Consider the following 18,071-nt stretch of genomic DNA (forward strand, 5'->3'; position numbering starts at 1 on the left):
CTGCTATACTCATTGAAATACTCATTGGAAGGACTGATGGTGAAGCTGAAGCTCCAACACTTTGGCCACCTGATTCAACGAGCTAACTCATTGGAAAAGACTCATGCTGGGAAAGATTGAAAGCAGAAAGAGATGAGGAATATAGAGGATGAGATGGTTGGATGGCATCACTAATTCAATGGATATGAACTTGGGCAAACTCCAGGAGATGGTGAGGGACAGGGAAGCCTGGCATGCTGTAGTCTTTGGGGTTGCGAAGAGTCGGGGACAACTTGGCAACTAAACAACAACATGGAGATCTAAACTAGTTAAGAATGTCAAGAAAGATTTCTAAAAAATTAATATTTAAGCTGAGACTTGAAGTATAAGTTTATATTATCAAATTTGAAAGAAATGCAAATATTATTTGCAAAAATAATGAAAGCAATTTGCTGAAGAAAGGATAAGCATTTGGAAACAGTGCTTCCCAAGAGATAGAAGAATTAGGAGTTGCAAAATCAGGTAGAGATGTGACAGGTTAAACCCAAAATCAAGTATCTGTAATCATAAACAATATTGTCTTCTGTAAGCAAAGGTGGCTAACTACAGCCTCCAAGACAAAGTCAGCCCACAATCTTCTTTCGCAGGCCCTTGAATTAAGAATCTTTCCTCGAATCGCCAGTCCGGTTCAATGCATGATACAGGATGCTCAGGGCTGGTGTACTGGGATGACCCAGAGGGATGATACGGGGAGGGAGGTGGGGGGGGGCTTCAGGAAGGGGAACACGTGTACACCCGTGGCAGATTCATGTCAATGCATGGCAAAATCAATACACTATTGTAAAGTAATTAGCCTCCAATTAAAATAAATTAATTAAATTTAAAAAATTAAAAAAAGAATGTTTCCTATGTTTTTATAAGATTGTTAAAAATGAAGAAAAAAAGGAGGGGAAGGAGAAAATTAACATTCTCTATATAGCCACAAAGCCTAAAATATTTACTATCTAGTCCTTTACAAAAAGTTTACCAACCCATGATCTACACATTATAATCAATTAAACCACAATGAAGCCCTTATCCTAAGAAATTCATTAAATAAATATGATTCTACCTGAACACTAAACATAGGTACTGAATATATATCATATATATCTTTCTCAAAATTGCAGCTTTGTGTCTCAAAGGTAACAAAGGCATACCAAATTTACAATCAGCTACAGAATATACACATTTGATCTCACTTAAAGGTACTATCAACACACTCTTAAATAATATAAATACTTTCACCAAGACAGTTATCAAAATGTACTATAAAAATTGATAGAGATAGAAATGTGGTTTTGCTAAAACCAAATATAATTTTAGAAAATATTTTAGCTGAAAAAGCTACCATAAAACTCTATGAGAGTCTAAGTCATTGGATTTAATACTATTTTGAAAAATAACTGCTACATAGAAATAAGAGAACCTATATACTTACCAAGATTTTTTCAATTCTTCAAGTTCTACTTCTTTGTTATTTTTAAGCTTGGTCATCTCTTCTAAAAAAAAAAAAAAAAAAGGCAAAAGAATTTAAATGTGTTAACAGTAGATTTAAAAAATAGCAAAGGAGAGACAAGAAGTACGAATAGCACTTGAAAAGGAAAAACCAAAAGAGATGAATTAATACAATTCAGTCAGTTCACTTTGGTCACTCAGTTGTGTCCCCAAGAACTGCAGCACTCCAGGCTTCCCTGTGCATCACCAACTCCCGGAGCTTACTCAAACTCATGTCTATTGAGTCGGCATCCTCTGTTGTTCCCTTCTCCTGACTTCAATCTTTCCTAGCACCAGGGTCTTTTCCAATTAGTCAGTTCTTCACATCAGGTGGCCAAAGTATTGGAGTTTCAGCTTCAGCATCAGCCCTTCCAATGAATATTCAGGACTGATTTCCTTTAGGGACTGACTGGTTGGATCTCCCTGCAGTCCAAGGAACTCTCAAGATTCTTCTCCAACACCACAGTTCAAAAGCATCAATTAATTAAATAATACAGTTGGAGCACAGTAAAGCATTGAGGAAGTGCAAACGGATCAGATGCAAAATAATAATGGACATATATTAGTAGTACCATTTCCATAAAATTACTTCCACAACTGCTGAGTCACTTCAGTCGTGTCCAACTCTGTGAGACCCCATGGACTGCAGCCTACCTGGCTCCTGTACCCATGGGATTTTCCAGGCAAGAGTACTGGAGTGGGTTGCCACTGCCTTTTCCTAATTTCACAACTAAATGAGCCCAAAGTTCATTAAACAAACTAAGCAATGGATCTATATAAAATGAAGTCACAAAGCCCGTGCCTGTACCTTCAACTCACTATTATCTAAACATGTGGCCTTTCAATAAAATTTAAAAGGAGAATTAATTCACTTTTCTCAAGCTAACTCTGACCACTGTTCTGGATCTCAACATTTCCATCTCCTGTAAGACTTCAGTTGCTATATTACCAACATATATTGACTCTGTAGCAGAATCTTCAGTTTCCCCATATCCTATCTAAATACCTATTTGAATACAAAATAAAAAAGTATGATTGACGTTTGTCTTTTTCATACTATTGTTAAATTTCTTGTTTTGTTTTGTAGCCAAATTCCCATTTGTTATCTATCTACATTTCTTTCTTAATCCCATGCAAAAGTAAAGCTCACCTTCATTAATAAATTATGATCTCAAAGATCACGAACACCCATTTTGTGGTGAAATTCTCAGTCCTTATCATTGTGGAGCTTTCAGCATTTGACACTCTTAGCCACTCTCTACTTGTCTCCCTTCAATTTTCAAGACCTGGCAGTCTTAAGATTTTCTGTTTCCTTAACTCTTACTCTTGTTTTCTTTACCAACACCCTTCCTTCTTGTCACCCTACATAATAATTCAGAATGCTTTTCCCTTTATATTTCCATGAATTCAGCATTAAGGTAATGAATTAAAAAGTCTTCCCAGTTCAAACCCCCTGTTTTTTCTTTCTTACATTTTAAAAAATATCTATAAAATTCCCAAATGATGTCTTGCTGTTGCTAAGTCACTTCAGTTGTGTCCGACTCTGTGTGACCCCATAGACGGAAGCCTACTATACTAGGCACCTCCGTCCCTGGGATTCTCCAGGCAAGAACACTGGAGTGGGTTGCCATTTCCTTCTCCAATGCATGAAAGTGAAAAGTGAAAGTGAAGTTGCTTAGTCGTGTCCGACTCTCCGCGACCCCATGGACTGCAGCCTACTAGTTGTCACTTAAAATTTTATTATACCTGAAACACTGTCCTTTCTCACTCTGAAGAGTTATTAATTACTGGAGACATAACAGATTGACTGAAAATTTCCCAGACTCTGTACATTAAAAACAAACAAGGAACTTGTAATAACTGCCCAAAGTCTCTAAGAAAAATCAACAAAATATGAAATGCCAATATAGAGTCTAAAAGAAAAAAACCTGTCATATGCAAAACTTATTTAACCACAAAGATTCATTTTAGGTAAAATGGTTAATTTTTTAAAACTCAATGATTGTGGACTAAGCATGTGTCCACTCACTTCCAATCCCATAAATTATATATATAGTGCTCGCTTCAGCAGCACCTATACCAAAATTAGAATGACATAGGAAAGGTTAGCATGGCTAAGGAGTAAGGATAATATGCAAATTTGTGAAGCGTTCCATATTTTTTTATGTGGCAACCTGGATGGGAGGGGGATTAGGGGAGAATGGATACATGTATATATATTGCTGAAACCCTTCGTTATTCACCTGAAACTATCATAGTATTGTTAATCAGCTATGTGAAAGTCCCTCAGTCGTGTCCGACTCCTTGCGACCCTATGGACTATACAGTCCATGGAATCCTTCAGGCCAGAATACTGGAGTGAGCATACTGGAGTGGGTAGCCTGTCCCTTCTCCAGGGGATCATCCTAACCCAGGGATCGAAACCAGGTCTCCTGTATTGTAAGAGGATGCTTTAACAGCTGAGACACAAGGGAAGTCTAAGAATACTGGAGTGGGTAGCCTAGCCCTTCTCCAGGGGACCTTCCAAAACCAGGGACTGAACCAGGGTCTCCTGCATTGCAGGCAGATTCAATATTGCATTGAACTGCCTGCACTGTAGGCAGATTCAACATATGTTGGGAAATAATGAGCTATACACTAATACAAAATAAAAAGTGCAAAAGAAAATCAGTTCAGTTCAACACTCAGTCGTGTCCGACTCTGCGACCCCATGAATCGCAGCACGCAAGGCCTCCCTGTCCATCACCAACGCCCAGAGTTCACTCAAACTCATGTCCATCGAGTCGGTGATGCCATCCAGCCATCTCATCCTCTGTCGTCCCCTTCTCCTCCTGCCCCTGATCCCTCCCAGCATCAGGGTCTTTTCCAATGAGTCAACTCTTCGCATGAGGTGGCCAAAGTACTGGAGTTTCAGCTTTAGCATCATTCCTTCCAAAGAACACCCAGGGCTGATCTCCTTTAGAATGGACGGTTGGATCTCCTTGCAGTCCAAGGGACTCACAAGAGTCTTCTCCAACACCACAGTTCAAAAGCATCAATTCTTCAGCACTCAGCCTTCTTCACAGTCCAACTCTCACATCCATACATGACCACTGGAAAAACCATAGCCTTGACTAGACGGACCTTTGTTGGCAAAGTAATATCTCTGCTTTTGAATATGCTATCTAGGTTGGTCATAACTTTTCTTCCAAGGAGTAAGCATCTTTTAATTTCATGGCTGCAGTCACCATCTTGCAGTGATATTGAAGCCCCAAAAAATAAAGTCTGACACTGTTTTCACTGTTTCCCCATCTATTTCCCATGAAGTGATGGGACCAGATGCCATGATTTTTGTCTTCTGAATGTTGAGCTTTAAGCCAACTTTTTCACTCTCCTCTTTCACTTTCATCAAGAGGCTTTTTAGTTCCTCTTCACTTTCTGCCATAAGGGTGGTATCATCTGCGTATCTGAGGTTACTGATATTTCTCCCAGCAATCTTGATTCCAGCTTGTGCTTCTTCCAGCCTGGTGTTTCTCATGATGTACTCTGCATATAAGTTAAATAAGCAGGGTGACAATATATACAGCCTTGACGTACTCCTTTTCCTATTTGGAACCAGTCTGTTGTTCCATGTGCAGTTCTAACTGTTGCTTCCTGACCTGCATATAGGTCTCTCAAGAGGCAGGTCAGGTGGTCTGGTATTCCCAATTCTTGAAGAATTTTCCACAGGTTACTGTGATCCACACAGTCAAAAGCTTTGGCATAGTCAATAAAGCAGAAATAGATGTTTTTCTGGAACTCTCTTGCTTTTTCTATGATCCAGCAGATGTTGGCAATTTGATCTCTGGTTCCTCTGCCTTTTCTAAAACCAGCTTGAACATCTGGAAGTTCACGGTTCACGTATTGCTGAGGCCTGGCTTGGAGAATTTTGAGCATTACTTTACTAGCGTGAGATGAGTGCAACTGTGCGGTAGTTTGAGCATTCTTTGGCATTGCCTTTCTTTGGGATTGGAATGAAAACTGACCTTTTCCAGTCCAGTGGCCACTGCTGAGTTTTCCAAATTTGCTGGCATATTGAGTGCAGCATTTTCACAGCATCATCTTTCAGGATTTGAAATAGCTCAACTGGAATTCCATCACCTCTACTAGCTTTGTTCATAGTGATGCTTTCTAAGGCCCACTTGACTTCACATTCCAGGATGTCTGGCTCTAGGTGAGTGATCACACCACCGTGATTATCTGGGTCGTGAAGATCTTTTTTGTATAGTTCTTCTGTGTATTCTTGCCACCTCTTCTTAATATCTTCTGCTTCTGTTAGGTCCATACCATTTCTGTCCTTTATCAAGCCCATCTTCACATAAAATGTTCCCTTGGTATCTCTAATTTTCTTGAAGAGATCTCTAGTCTTTCCCATTCTGTTGTTGTCCTCTATTTCTTTGCATTGATTGCTGAGGAAGGCTTTCTTATCTCTCCTTGCCATTCTTTGGAACTCTGCATTCAGATGCTTATATCTTTCCTTTTCTCCTTTGCTTTTCACTTCTCTTCTTTTTACAGCTATTTGTAAGGCCTCCCCAGACAGCCACTTTGCTTTTTTGCATTTCTTTTCTATGGGGATGGTCTTGATCCCTGTCTCCTGTACAATGTCACGAACCTCCGTCCATAATTCATCAGGCACTATATCAGATCTAGTCCCTTAAACCTATTTCTCACTTTCACTGTATAATCACAAGGGATTTGATTTAGGTCATACCTGAATGGTCTAGTGGTTTTCCCTACTTTCTTCAATTTAAGTCTGAATTTGGCAATAAGGAGCTCATGAGCTGAGCCACAGTCAGCTCCTGGTCTTGTTTTTGTTGACTGTATAGAGCTTCTCCATCTTTGGCTGCAAAGAATAGAATCAATCTGATTTCGGTGTTGACCATCTGGTGACGTCCATGTGTAGAGTCTTCTCTTGTGTTGTTGGAAGAGGGTGTTCGCTATGACCAGTGTGTTCTCTTGGCAGAACTCTATTAGCCTTTGCCCTGCTTCATTCCATATTCCAAGGCCAAATTTGCCTGTTACTCCAGGTGTTTCTTGACTTCCTACTTTTGCATTCCAGTCCCCTATAATGAAAAGGACATCTTTTGGGCATGTTAGTTCTAAAAGGTCCCATAGGTCTTCATAGAACCGTTCAACTTCAGCTTCTCCAGCGTTACTGGTTGGGGCATAGACTTGGATTACTGTGATATTGAATGGTTTGCCTTGGAAACGAACAGAGATCATTCTGTCGTTTTTGAGATTGCATCCAAGTACTGCATTTCAGACTCTTTTGTTGACCATGATGGCTACTCCATTTCTTCTAAGGGATTCGTGCCGTAGTAGTTATAATGGTTTCCAATGGAGAATTGGAAACATATATAAACATCTTTTTTCCCAGTTTGGGTAAAAACAATTATTTTTGTAAATTAAAATAAATCCTGGTGAGTTAAATGGGTGAGTTAAATTCACCCATTCCAGTCCATTTTAGTTCGCTGATTCCTAGAATATTGACGTTCACTCTTGCCATCTCCTGTTTGACCACTTCCAATTTGCCTTGATTCATGGACCTGACATTCCAGGTTCCTATGCAATACTGCTCTTTACAGCATCGGACCTTGCTTCTATCACCAGTCACATCCACAACTGGGTATTGTTTTTGCTTTGGCTCCATCCCTTCATTCTTTCTCGAGTTATTTCTCCACTGATCAAGAAAATATATACATATATATATATATATATATATATATATATATATATATATATAAATTAACAATACTAGGAAGTCTAATATTAACAAACTCAAATGTTGAAGAATCTTGGGGAGTGAAGGGGGATAACCCATATTAATTCAATCAGGCTATGTGAACAACTATACCAGGTATCTACATACCCAGCCACACAGTCCACCTCAGGTTAAATCAAGCATTCTGGGAATTAGAGCCAAAGGGACATGATACTACGCCTAATAGCTCATAAACTCTAAGCAACATAAGCATTCCCTATAACCAAAGTGCTAGTCATTCAGTCATCTCCAACTCTTTGCAACTCCATGAACTATAGCCCACCAGGCTCGTCTGTCCATGGAATTCTCCAGGCAAGAATACTGGAGTTGGTAGCCATTCCCTTCTCCAGAGGGTCTTCCCAACTCAGGGATCAAACCCGGGTCTCCTGCATTGCAGGCAGATTCTTTACCATTTGAGCCACCAGGAAGCCCCCTCTATAACCAAAAGACAAGTTATTTAATACAAAGCCCACCCTTCCTTACAGAACCTCCCATCTCTTTCCACAATCAAAAGAATCAGACTGTAACAAACACGTGAGTAAACACGGATTCTCAAACACTTAGATGAGTAATCAAGAATCAACAATTAGTGAAGAAAAGCAAAACCATGAAAGAAAGGCACCAAATATATTCAAAGTTAATAATAAAGATTATAGAAAGTTATAGAGATTTCTAGAAAAACAATTGCCAATCCATGATTTATTTTAATTTACAAAAATAATTGTTTTTACCCAAACTGGGAAAAAAGATGTTTATATATGTTTCCAATTCTCCACAATTGTAGATATGAAGCTTTGTAAATATGAAATATAAGGTTTTTAGAATTAGCTAATTAAATGGTCATAAATTCACAAAACAACTACAAATTTATCACTTTTAGCCATGAAAATTGAATATTAACAATACCATGTGATAAAACAGGGGCACAGTTTCCTGTAAATAGTTCATAATCCAACATGACTACTCAATGAAACTTCAAAATTCAATTAAAATGTAATAGACATTTCCCATTAAGAATTATTAAGATCCCTGGATCCTAAAATAAGAAAAAAACTACAAAAATATCTCTTAGGCTCCTTACAATTCTTGATACTTATGAGCTGCATAATGAATCTGAATAAGTCTTAAGATTTAAATTTCTCTTTCAAAAATCAAATTAATAGTTATCAAATAATCACTATTGGTAAATGACAGAGGAGAAACTATATTTTATTCTGAAATAATGTTGATGGTTTTAAAATTGTCTAATATTATCAGGTACATATGTTATTCTCTAAAACTTACCCAGTTCACTTGATTTCTTCTGAAGTTTCATGGTAAGTATTTTCAATTCATCTTCACTTTTTTCCAATCTTGTAAAACATATTAGTTCAATGTAAAATGTAAAATCAATGTAAAATATTTTTTTAGTCATAATTCATCTAGTAATTAAAACTGGTGCAATTTAGCAATGACATAGTTTATTATGATTCATTCATTCAATTATTACACATTTCTTGACAATCTACTTTGGCTGGATACTGTAACATATCAAAATAAGATATTACTAATATACATACATAGTTGTATATTAATTCAATCTACGTAAAACCTCACAGCTTATCATCATGATTTATCTCTTAGCTATTGATGATAATCAAATTAATACATCCTAGAATTTTGAAGGAGATTGAGTATATAACTACTATTGTACTGAATTCTGCCTTAGGAACAATATAAATATGAGAATTACACAATTCACTTAACTCCTCTAGTTTTCCATTTCCTCATCTATAAGACAAATGACATATAAGGTCACTTAAAAGTTGAAAATCTGAAAATCACCTGGATAGGTCAATCAAGAATACACAAGAGTAAATGGGCCAGAAAATCTAGCTCTTCTTCCCTCACCATACATAAGCAGTAGAGAAGAAACTCTGCTGGGCCTAGGTCAAGACTTCATAGAGAAGCTTGTTCTTTCATCCTTCAGACTAATGGGTCAAAGATAACTATGTAGGCCTCATAACACAACTTTGTATAAACATTTCCTTAATACAAAGTAGCAAAAAACAGATGAGGTTTTCAACTCAAGTTTTAGAAAAACAATTTAAATGAAATACAAATCAATATTTTATATATATCTAACTATATTCATTTTCATTTAAAATGTCTGAGTACCTACTTTGGACCAGGCTAGTTGCTAAATTTATATATCAGAATGAAAGTTACAGACCCCAGTAAGATAATCAACAATCTAGGAAGTTATTTTTATATAATAACCCACCCTTTAACTAAATATGTCATATCACTGCATCAGTCCTTATGAGCTTATCTATATTGCTTAACTCTATGAAAAGCATGCACAGGAACTATCCTAGAGAATACCTTCTCTCTTTTCCTAGGATACCTGCTTACCCAATACAAACTCTTTAAATGTGTTCCCACTTTATATACAAAAAGATACTTGGTTACAGTTATTATAGGAATTACAAGTCAGTTGATAATGAATAGAAAATGGCACTGAATATTAGAAGTAAATTGTTTTTTATTCAGCTAAATAAGCAGTGACTTTACCTTTGCTGTTCTGTTGTCAATAATTTTTTCAAGTTGCAGATAGTAGTTTTAAGTTCAGTAACCATAGATGAATGGGCAGCTTTAGCTTTATTAAATTCTTCCATTTGAGCTTCTTTTTCTCCAGTGAGTTGATATATATTTTTGGTTGCTATCTGCAAATCTTCCTCTAAAGCCATTTGAGTGTTCTAAATGAAATAAAATACAAACAAAAGCTATGAACCAAGAGCTTAAGAAGAAAAAAAAAGTTGAATTCATCTGCTTTCTATAATTTGCTGCCTCTCACCCCTTACCCCCACCCTACTACCCCTCTGACCCCGGTCTCTCCTTACCATCTCACCCTCTTCTACTCCACACTGACCAATCTGGAGTGCCCCACCCACTGCTCATTTCAATTCACCATTGCTCCAGAGCCCATTTATAGTCCTAGACTATCCATGGAGTCTTCCTAACCAATCCAGCCCATAGTGTTCTTTCAATTCTTAGATATATTGTAGAATTTTTGCCTGAATCATGTTGATACCTAGCATAGTCTTGCATTTTAGTTATACTTTTGATGTGTTTTATCAAATGTCTTTATACTACAAGCACTTAGAGATTCTATATTCTCTATTTGAAGCTTCAAAGCCTTGTACATAGTATTAGCATTCAATAAGTATTTGTTGACTGATTGATGGTATGAGAGTTAGAAATTAATCAGTTTTTAAATCATACCACACTTCTTTGCAAAGACATTTTAATATCTTCTAGTTCTGATGTCAGATGATCCTGCTTCTCATTTGATTCTTTTAAGTTTTCATTCTGTAATTCTAAAAGAGAAAGTTGTAAATAGACATTTACTTAATAGAAAATACAAACCAAGAAAACAAATTATTTGTAACAATTATTTTTTCATACATTACATACTCCAAAATGAGGGAGAATTATGCAAATATAGATTCACTAATATTGGTCATCATCAACTTTTGTTGACCATCAAAATTGTTATTGCCCAAGCACTCAAAGGTGAACATATAGGGGTTTTAGTGCTACATTTTTTAGTAATAGCTAACCACTGGAAGCACTTCCCCGGTGGCTCAGACAGTAAAGAATCTGCTTAAAATGCAGGAGATCCGAGTTCAATCCCTAGGTCGGGAAGATCCCCTGGAAAAGGGAATGGCTACCACTCTAGTATTCTTGCCTGAAGAAATGCATGGACGGAGGAGCCTGGTGGGCTACAGTCCATGGAGTCACAAAGAGTAGGACATGACTGAGGGACTATCACTCACTCACTCACCCATGTATTAGGAAACAACCTTAATATTCAAAGAGAGACAAATTAGACTATGGTGATACAATGATATACCATGTAGCCACTGTAAATGATGATGTAGCTGTTTATTTATTACTAATTTGGACATCCATAAAATATAGAATAAAAAGAGCAAGTTAAAAACAGCATTTATATAAATAGTACATGTGAAAGAACACACAGAAAGTTCAAAAGCAATTTATCTCCTAATGGTGAAATTGCTCATGATTTTATCATTTACTATTCTGATTTTATATTTTTCTAAATTATTACATTTACTTATTTATATACTATGAAAAAAATCAAATAACTTCACCTGATAGCTAGTATTTACTAAATCCTAAGTGTCAGGTGCTATTTTTATGCTTTATCTGTGTGCATTCACTTCTAAATCTCATAAAAACACAAACAGTAAGAAACTCATGCTCATCCCTGGGTTCAAATTATTCTATTTCCTTTTACTAGCTACCTACACATGGGCACACTTAACCAACTGCTCCCTACCTTTCCCACATGGAAAATGACAGGTAATGATATTTCAAGGAGTTCCTATTAGGATTACACAAGATAACGCAACTTAAAACATTTAATCACAGTGTCTAGCATATAGTAAAATGTTAAATACTATTATGATGATGGGATGATGATATGATGTATACAGAAAGTGCAACTACTTGGCAGGCAGGCAAAGAATCAAAAATAAGTGCTGATGAGTACTCATGAGCAATTCTGGGAATAAATACAGAGGTGGTACCTAAGCCTAATAAGACCAATAAGTGTTAGAAGTAAGGGGAGACAGACATAGGAGAGGGAAAGTTCAAGGAAGGCTTGCAGAAAGTGACAGCTGAGTTAAAACATTTGAAAGCCAGTAACAATTAACAAGAGTAACAGGAGCTGAGGGAGGAAAAGAAAATCACAAGAGATACAAAAGAGCATATAGAAAGTCAAAAAACAGAGAGATAGGATAAACATTCTGAAGTCTAGAAATGTATCTCAACAGCATGAAACAAAGCACAAGAAAGAAATCATAATATCTGCTATACAGATATGATTGGAAAAATAATGATAAAGTCATAATAGGATTCACACAACTTGTTCAGAAGTATTTGCTTTCTAAGTCATGAAAAACAATAAAGGATGTCAAGCAACAGAATAATGTTTCAGACATATTTTTAAAAAATTCCAATCTCAAAATCTGTGTAGAAATGAAGGGGTTAGTGCTCCAGTTCTAGGAAAAGAATATCTGGAGAGAGGGAAATGATAACTAAAGACTATCTATTACAATACTATTTATAATGGTCTATTAATAAGTGTCTCCTCTGAGAAATCATAATCACAAACTAGTAGTTAGGCATGTGTGGGAACAGAATATATGCTGCTTAAAAATACTAAAAATCTCTAAGCCAAAACTTAATTTGAAGTTCCCCTAAGTTCCCCCAGAATCCTGGAAGCTATAAAAGTAAATTTTCTCTGTAAAAATATACCTCTAATTCAGCCCTTAAAGAATTTCGACAGATGAAATTATAGGACTTCACAATCAAAACCACAAGAGTAAACAGAATACTACTACAAGAAAAGTCAGCAGAAAAAAGACAAACTTTGACCTGATTGCAAGATTTCAGATGTTAGGATTACTGGCTGTAATTACTGGATTAAAAAAAAAAAGTATTGTGTATCATTTTTAAAAACTAAAAGAAGGAATTTTGCCAGTTGTCCAGTGATTAAGACTCCATGCTTCCAATGCAAGAGACACAGACTCAAACCCAGATCAGAGAACGAAGATTCCACATGCTATGCAGCACAGCCAAAAGATTTTTTTTAATTAAAAACAAAAAAGGTAAAAGAAATAAGGAAGATATCCAAAAACTAAAACTTATGTAGAAATGACATATAAAATTGAAACTGAAAACTCTATTGGAGTAATAGTGAGGTATGTCATTTTAAACAAACACACCTTTAAAAGGGAATAAAAAATTCAGGATCAATTATTAAGAACATTAAAATCATTAAACTCCTGAAAAAATAATGAAATTAATGGTCACAAAGTGAAGGCAAAATAGAAACTTGGAGAAATACCATAAGCACAAAAACTGCTTTTGCCTCAAGGAATTCACAAGTCCTGGCAAAGCTGGATTTTGATCTGAAATTATGATGAAGTGAGAAAAAAATATGAAAACTCAAAGACTGTATAAGGTAAGAAGTTCAAGAATTAAACCTTTGTACAGTAAGTTCAGTTCAGTTCAGTCGCTCAGTTGTGTCCTACTCTTTACAACCCTGTGGACTGCAGCACGCCAGGCTTCCCTGTCCATTAGCAAACCTGAAGCCTGTTCAAACTCATGGTCATCGAGTCATGACTCCATCCAACCATCACATCCTCTGTTGTCCCCTTCTACTCCTGCCTTCAATCTTTTGGAGCTTCTGGGTCTCTCCAAATGAGTCAGTTCTTCACATCAAGTGGCCAAAGTATTGAGATTTCAGCATCAGTCCTTCCAATGAATATTCAAAACTGATTTCCTTTAGGATTGACTGGTTTGATCTCCCTACAGTTCAAGGGACTCTCAAGAGTTTTCTCCAACACCACAGTTCAAAAGCATCAATTCTACGGCATTCAGCTTTCTTTATGGTCCCAACTCTCACATCCATACATAACTACTGGAAAAACCATAGTTTTGACTATACGGATCTTCCTGTGCAAAGTAAAGCTCTGCTTTTTAATATGCTGTCTAGGTTGGTCATAGCTTTCTTCCAAGAAGCAAGCGTCTTTTAATTTCATGGCTACAGTCACCATCTGCAGTGATTTTGGAGTCCAAGAAAATAAAGTCTGTCACTGTATCCATTGATTGCCCATCTATCTGCCATGAAGTGATGAGACTGGATGTCATGATCTCAGTTTTTTGAATGCTGAGTTTTAAGCCAGCTTTTTCACTCTCCTCTTTTACCTTCATCAAGAGGCTCTTTAGTTCCTCTTCACTTTCTACCATAAGAGTGGTGTCATCTGCATATTTGAGGTTATTGATATTTCTCTCAGCAATCTTGATTCCAGCTTGCACTTCATCCAGCCCAGCATTTTGCATGATGTACTCTGCATAGAAGTTAAATAGGCAGGATGACAACATAAGCCTGATGTACTCCTTTCCCAATTTGGAACCAGTCCATTGTTCCATGTCCAGTTCTAACTGTTGCTTCTGGACCTGCATACAGATTTCTCAGGAGGCAGGTAAGGTGGTCTGGTATTCCCATCTCTTAAGAATTTTCCACAGTTTGTTGTGACCCAACAGTCAAAGGCTTTAGCATAGTCAATGAAGCAGATATTTTTCTGGAATTCCATTGCTTTTCTATGATCCAATGGATGTTGGCAATTTGATTTCTGGCTTCTCTGCCTTTCTAAATCCAGCATGAACACAAGGGAATTCTCAGTTCATGTACTGTTGAAGCCTGGCTTGGAGAACTTTGAGCATTACTTTGCTAGCGTGTGAGATGACTGTAATTGTACGGTAGTCTGAACATTCTTTGGCATTGCCTTTCTTTGGGATTGGAATGAAAAGTGACCTTTTCCAGTCCTGTGGCCACTGCTGAGTTTTCCAAATTTGCTGGCATATTGAGTGCAGCACTTTCACAGCATCATCTTTTAGGATTTGAAATAGCTCAACTGGAATTCCATCACCTCCACTAGCTTTATTTGTAGTGATGGCCCACTTGACTTCACATTCCAAAATGTCTGGCTCTAGGTGAGTGATCACATCATTATGGTTATCTGGGTCATAAGATCTTATTGGTATAGTTCTTGCCACCTCTTCTTAATAGCTTCTGTTTCTGTTAGGTCCATACCATTTCTGTCCTTTATCATGCTCATCTTTACATGAAATATTCCCTTGGTATCTCTAATGTTCTTGAAGAGTCTTTCCTACCTCTGGTCTTTCCCATTCTATTGTTTTTTTTCCATTTCTTTGCACTGATAACTTAGGAAGGCTTTCTTATCTCTTCTATTCACTGGAACTCTGCATTCAGATGGATATATCTTTCCTTTTCTTCTTTGCCTTTCACATCTCTTCTTTCCTTAGCTATTTGTAAGCCCTCCTCAGCCTTTTTTCATTTCTTTTTCTTGGGGATGGTTTTAACCATCACTTCCCATACAAAATCACGAACCTCTGTCCATATTTCTTCAGACATTCTATCAGATCTAATCCCTTGAATCTGTTTGTCACTTCCACTGTATAATCATAAGGATTTTTATTTAGGTCATACCTGAATGGCCTTAGTGATTTTCAGTACTTTCTTCAATATAAGTCTGAATTTTTCAATAAGGAGTTCATGATCTGAGCCAGTCAGTTCTCAGTCTTGTTTTTGCTGACTGTAGCTTCTCCATCTTCAGCTGCAAATATAATCAATCTGATTTCAGTATTGACCATCTGGTGATGTCCATGTGTAGAGTCGTCTCTTATGTTGATGGAAGAGGGTGTTTTCTATGACTAGTCTGTTCTCTTGGCAAAACTCTGTTAGCCTTTGCCCTGCTTCATTTTGTACTCCAAGGCCAAACTTCCCTGTTACTCCAGGTATCTCTTGACTTCCTGCTTTTGCATTCCAGTCCCCTATGATGAAAAGAACATGTTTTCTGTTTGGTGTTAGTTCTAGAAGGTCTTGTAGGTCATCATAGAACTGTTCAGTTTCTTTGGCATTAGTGACTGGAGCACAGACTTGGATTACTGTGATATTGAATGGTTTGCCTTAGAAACGAACATTAGATCATTCTGTCATTTTTGAGACTGCACCCAATACTGCATTTCAGACTCTCTTGTTGACTATGAGGGTTACTCCGTTTCTTCTAAGGGATTCTTGCACACAGTAGTAGATATAATGGTCATCTGGATTAAATTTGCTCATTCCAGTCCATTTTAGTTTACTGATTCCTAAAATGTCGATGTTCATGCTATTCATCTCCTGTTTGACCACTTCCAATTTACTTTGATTCATGGACCTACCATTCCAGGTTCCTATATAATATTGTTCTTTACAGCATCGGACTTTACTTCCTTCACCAGTCACATCCAGAACTGGGCTTTGTTTTCGCTTTGGTTCAGCCTCTTCATTCTTTCTGGAGCTATTTCTCTACTCTTCTCCAGTAGCATACTGGGCAGCAACCAACCTGGGAAGTGTCATATCTTTTTGCCTTTTCATCCTGTTAATGGATTTCTCAAGGCAAGAACACTGAAGTGGTTTGCCATTCCCTTCTCTAGTGGACCATGTTTCGTCAGAACTCTCCACCATGATCTGTCTTGGATAGCCCTACACAGGTTGGCTCATAGCTTCATTGAGTTAGACAAGACTGTGATCAATATGATTAGTTTGCTTGGTTTTCTGTGATTGTGGTTTTCATTCTGTCTGCCTTCTGATGGATAAGGATAAGGGGCCTGTAGAAGCTTCCTGATGGGAGGGACTGGTTGTGAGGGAATCTGGATCTTGCTCTGATGGGCGGGGCCATGCTCTATAAATCTTTAACCCAATTTTCTGTTGATGGGTGGAGCTGTGTTCTCTCCCTGTAGTTTGGCCTGAGGCCAAACTATGGTAGGGGTAATGATGGTAATGGCGACCTCCTTCAAAAAGACTTACGCTAAAGCATACCGGCTCCCAGGACTATTGTAGTCAGTGCCCCTGACTCCACTGCAGGCCACTGTCAACCTATGCCTCGGCCTGAGACTCCTGGAAACTCACAGTCAAGTCTGGCTCAGTCTCTTGTGCAGTCACTGCTCCTTTTTCCTGGGTCCTTGTGCACACAAGGTTTTGTGCCCTCCAAGAGTCTGTTTCCCCAGTCCTGTGGAAGTTCTATAATCAAATCCCACTGGCCTTCAAAGTCAAATTCCCTGGGGGGTTCTCAGTCCCTTTGCCAGATTTCCAAGTTGGGGAATCTTTTATGGGCCCTAGAACTTTTCAACGGTTGGAGAACTTCTTTGGTATAATTTTTCTCCAGTTTATGGGTTATCTGCTTGGTGGCTCTACAGTGGGACTAATGGCGACCTCCTCCAAGACAACTTACACCACACACCATGGCTCCCAGGTCTGCTACAGCCAGAGGCCCTGTCCCCATGGCAGGCCACTGCTGACCTGTGCCTCTGCAGGAGACACTCAAAGGCAGGTCTGGCTCAGTCTCTGTGGGGTCTCTGGGTCCTGGTGCATACAAGGTTTTGTTTGAGGCCTCCGAGCATCTCTGGCAGGTATGGGGTTTGATTTTAAATGCAGTTTTGTACAGTAAGCTAGGACAATCATTACATAATGGATGAAGCAAAAATAAACAAACCCTCAAGCAAATCTGCAGCACAGGTTTACATCATCTGAGTCGTCCAATTAATCCCAAGCCATGAAATTGACTTAAGATGGGTAGAGCCACCATGCACATGGTAAAAGCAAATAAGAATCCTCCAAAGAGGAAGCTAAACTACCTACATACAGGCAGGCCTTATTATACTAATAAGAGAAAGTTTTGCTTGAAAAAAATTTTTCAAGAAAAATAATAAACATGTAGTCAACTATGAATAAAATAGATACTAATGAGAACCTCAGAGAAGGCAATGGCACCCCACTCCAGTACTCTTGCTTGGAAAATCCCATGGACGGAGGAGCCTGTTAGGCTGCAATCCATGGGGTCGCTAAGAGTCGGACACAACTGAGAGACTTCACTTTCACTTTTCACTTTCATGCATTGGAGAAGGAAATGGCAGCCCACTCCAGTGTTCTTGCCTGAAGAATCCCAGGGACGGGGGAGCCTGGTGGGCTGCCATCTATGGGGTCGCACAGAGTCGGACACCACTGAAGTGACTTAGCATAATGAGAACCTACTGTACAGGACAGGTAACTCTACTCAATGCTCTCAAGCGGCCTATACAGGAAGGAAATCCAAAAAAGAGGAGATTATGTACACATATGGCTGATTCACTTTGCTCT

At 38.0% G+C, this 18,071-nt stretch overlaps 1 protein-coding gene and 1 non-coding gene across 2 annotated transcripts in view; one reads left to right on the forward strand and one right to left on the reverse strand.

The window, feature by feature from the left end:
• The window catches only part of SYCP1 (synaptonemal complex protein 1), a 154,555-nt gene that overhangs the window by 94,628 nt on the left and 41,856 nt on the right, over window positions 1-18,071 (reverse strand). Inside the window, exons 17-20 of the mRNA XM_027535954.1 lie at window positions 10,559-10,653; window positions 9,848-10,032; window positions 8,579-8,646; window positions 1,460-1,520 (exon numbers count right to left, since the gene is read on the reverse strand). Of these exons, the coding sequence (XP_027391755.1) occupies window positions 1,460-1,520; window positions 8,579-8,646; window positions 9,848-10,032; window positions 10,559-10,653 (409 nt within the window). The remainder of the gene's footprint in view (window positions 1-1,459; window positions 1,521-8,578; window positions 8,647-9,847; window positions 10,033-10,558; window positions 10,654-18,071) is intronic.
• LOC113890584 lies at window positions 3,571-3,677 on the forward strand. Its single transcript, XR_003510546.1, has one exon. It is a non-coding gene; the product is annotated as a U6 spliceosomal RNA (small nuclear RNA).

Source organism: Bos indicus x Bos taurus, chromosome 3, assembly GCF_003369695.1.
Source record: "Bos indicus x Bos taurus breed Angus x Brahman F1 hybrid chromosome 3, Bos_hybrid_MaternalHap_v2.0, whole genome shotgun sequence".
Classification (NCBI taxonomy): domain Eukaryota; kingdom Metazoa; phylum Chordata; class Mammalia; order Artiodactyla; family Bovidae; genus Bos; species Bos indicus x Bos taurus.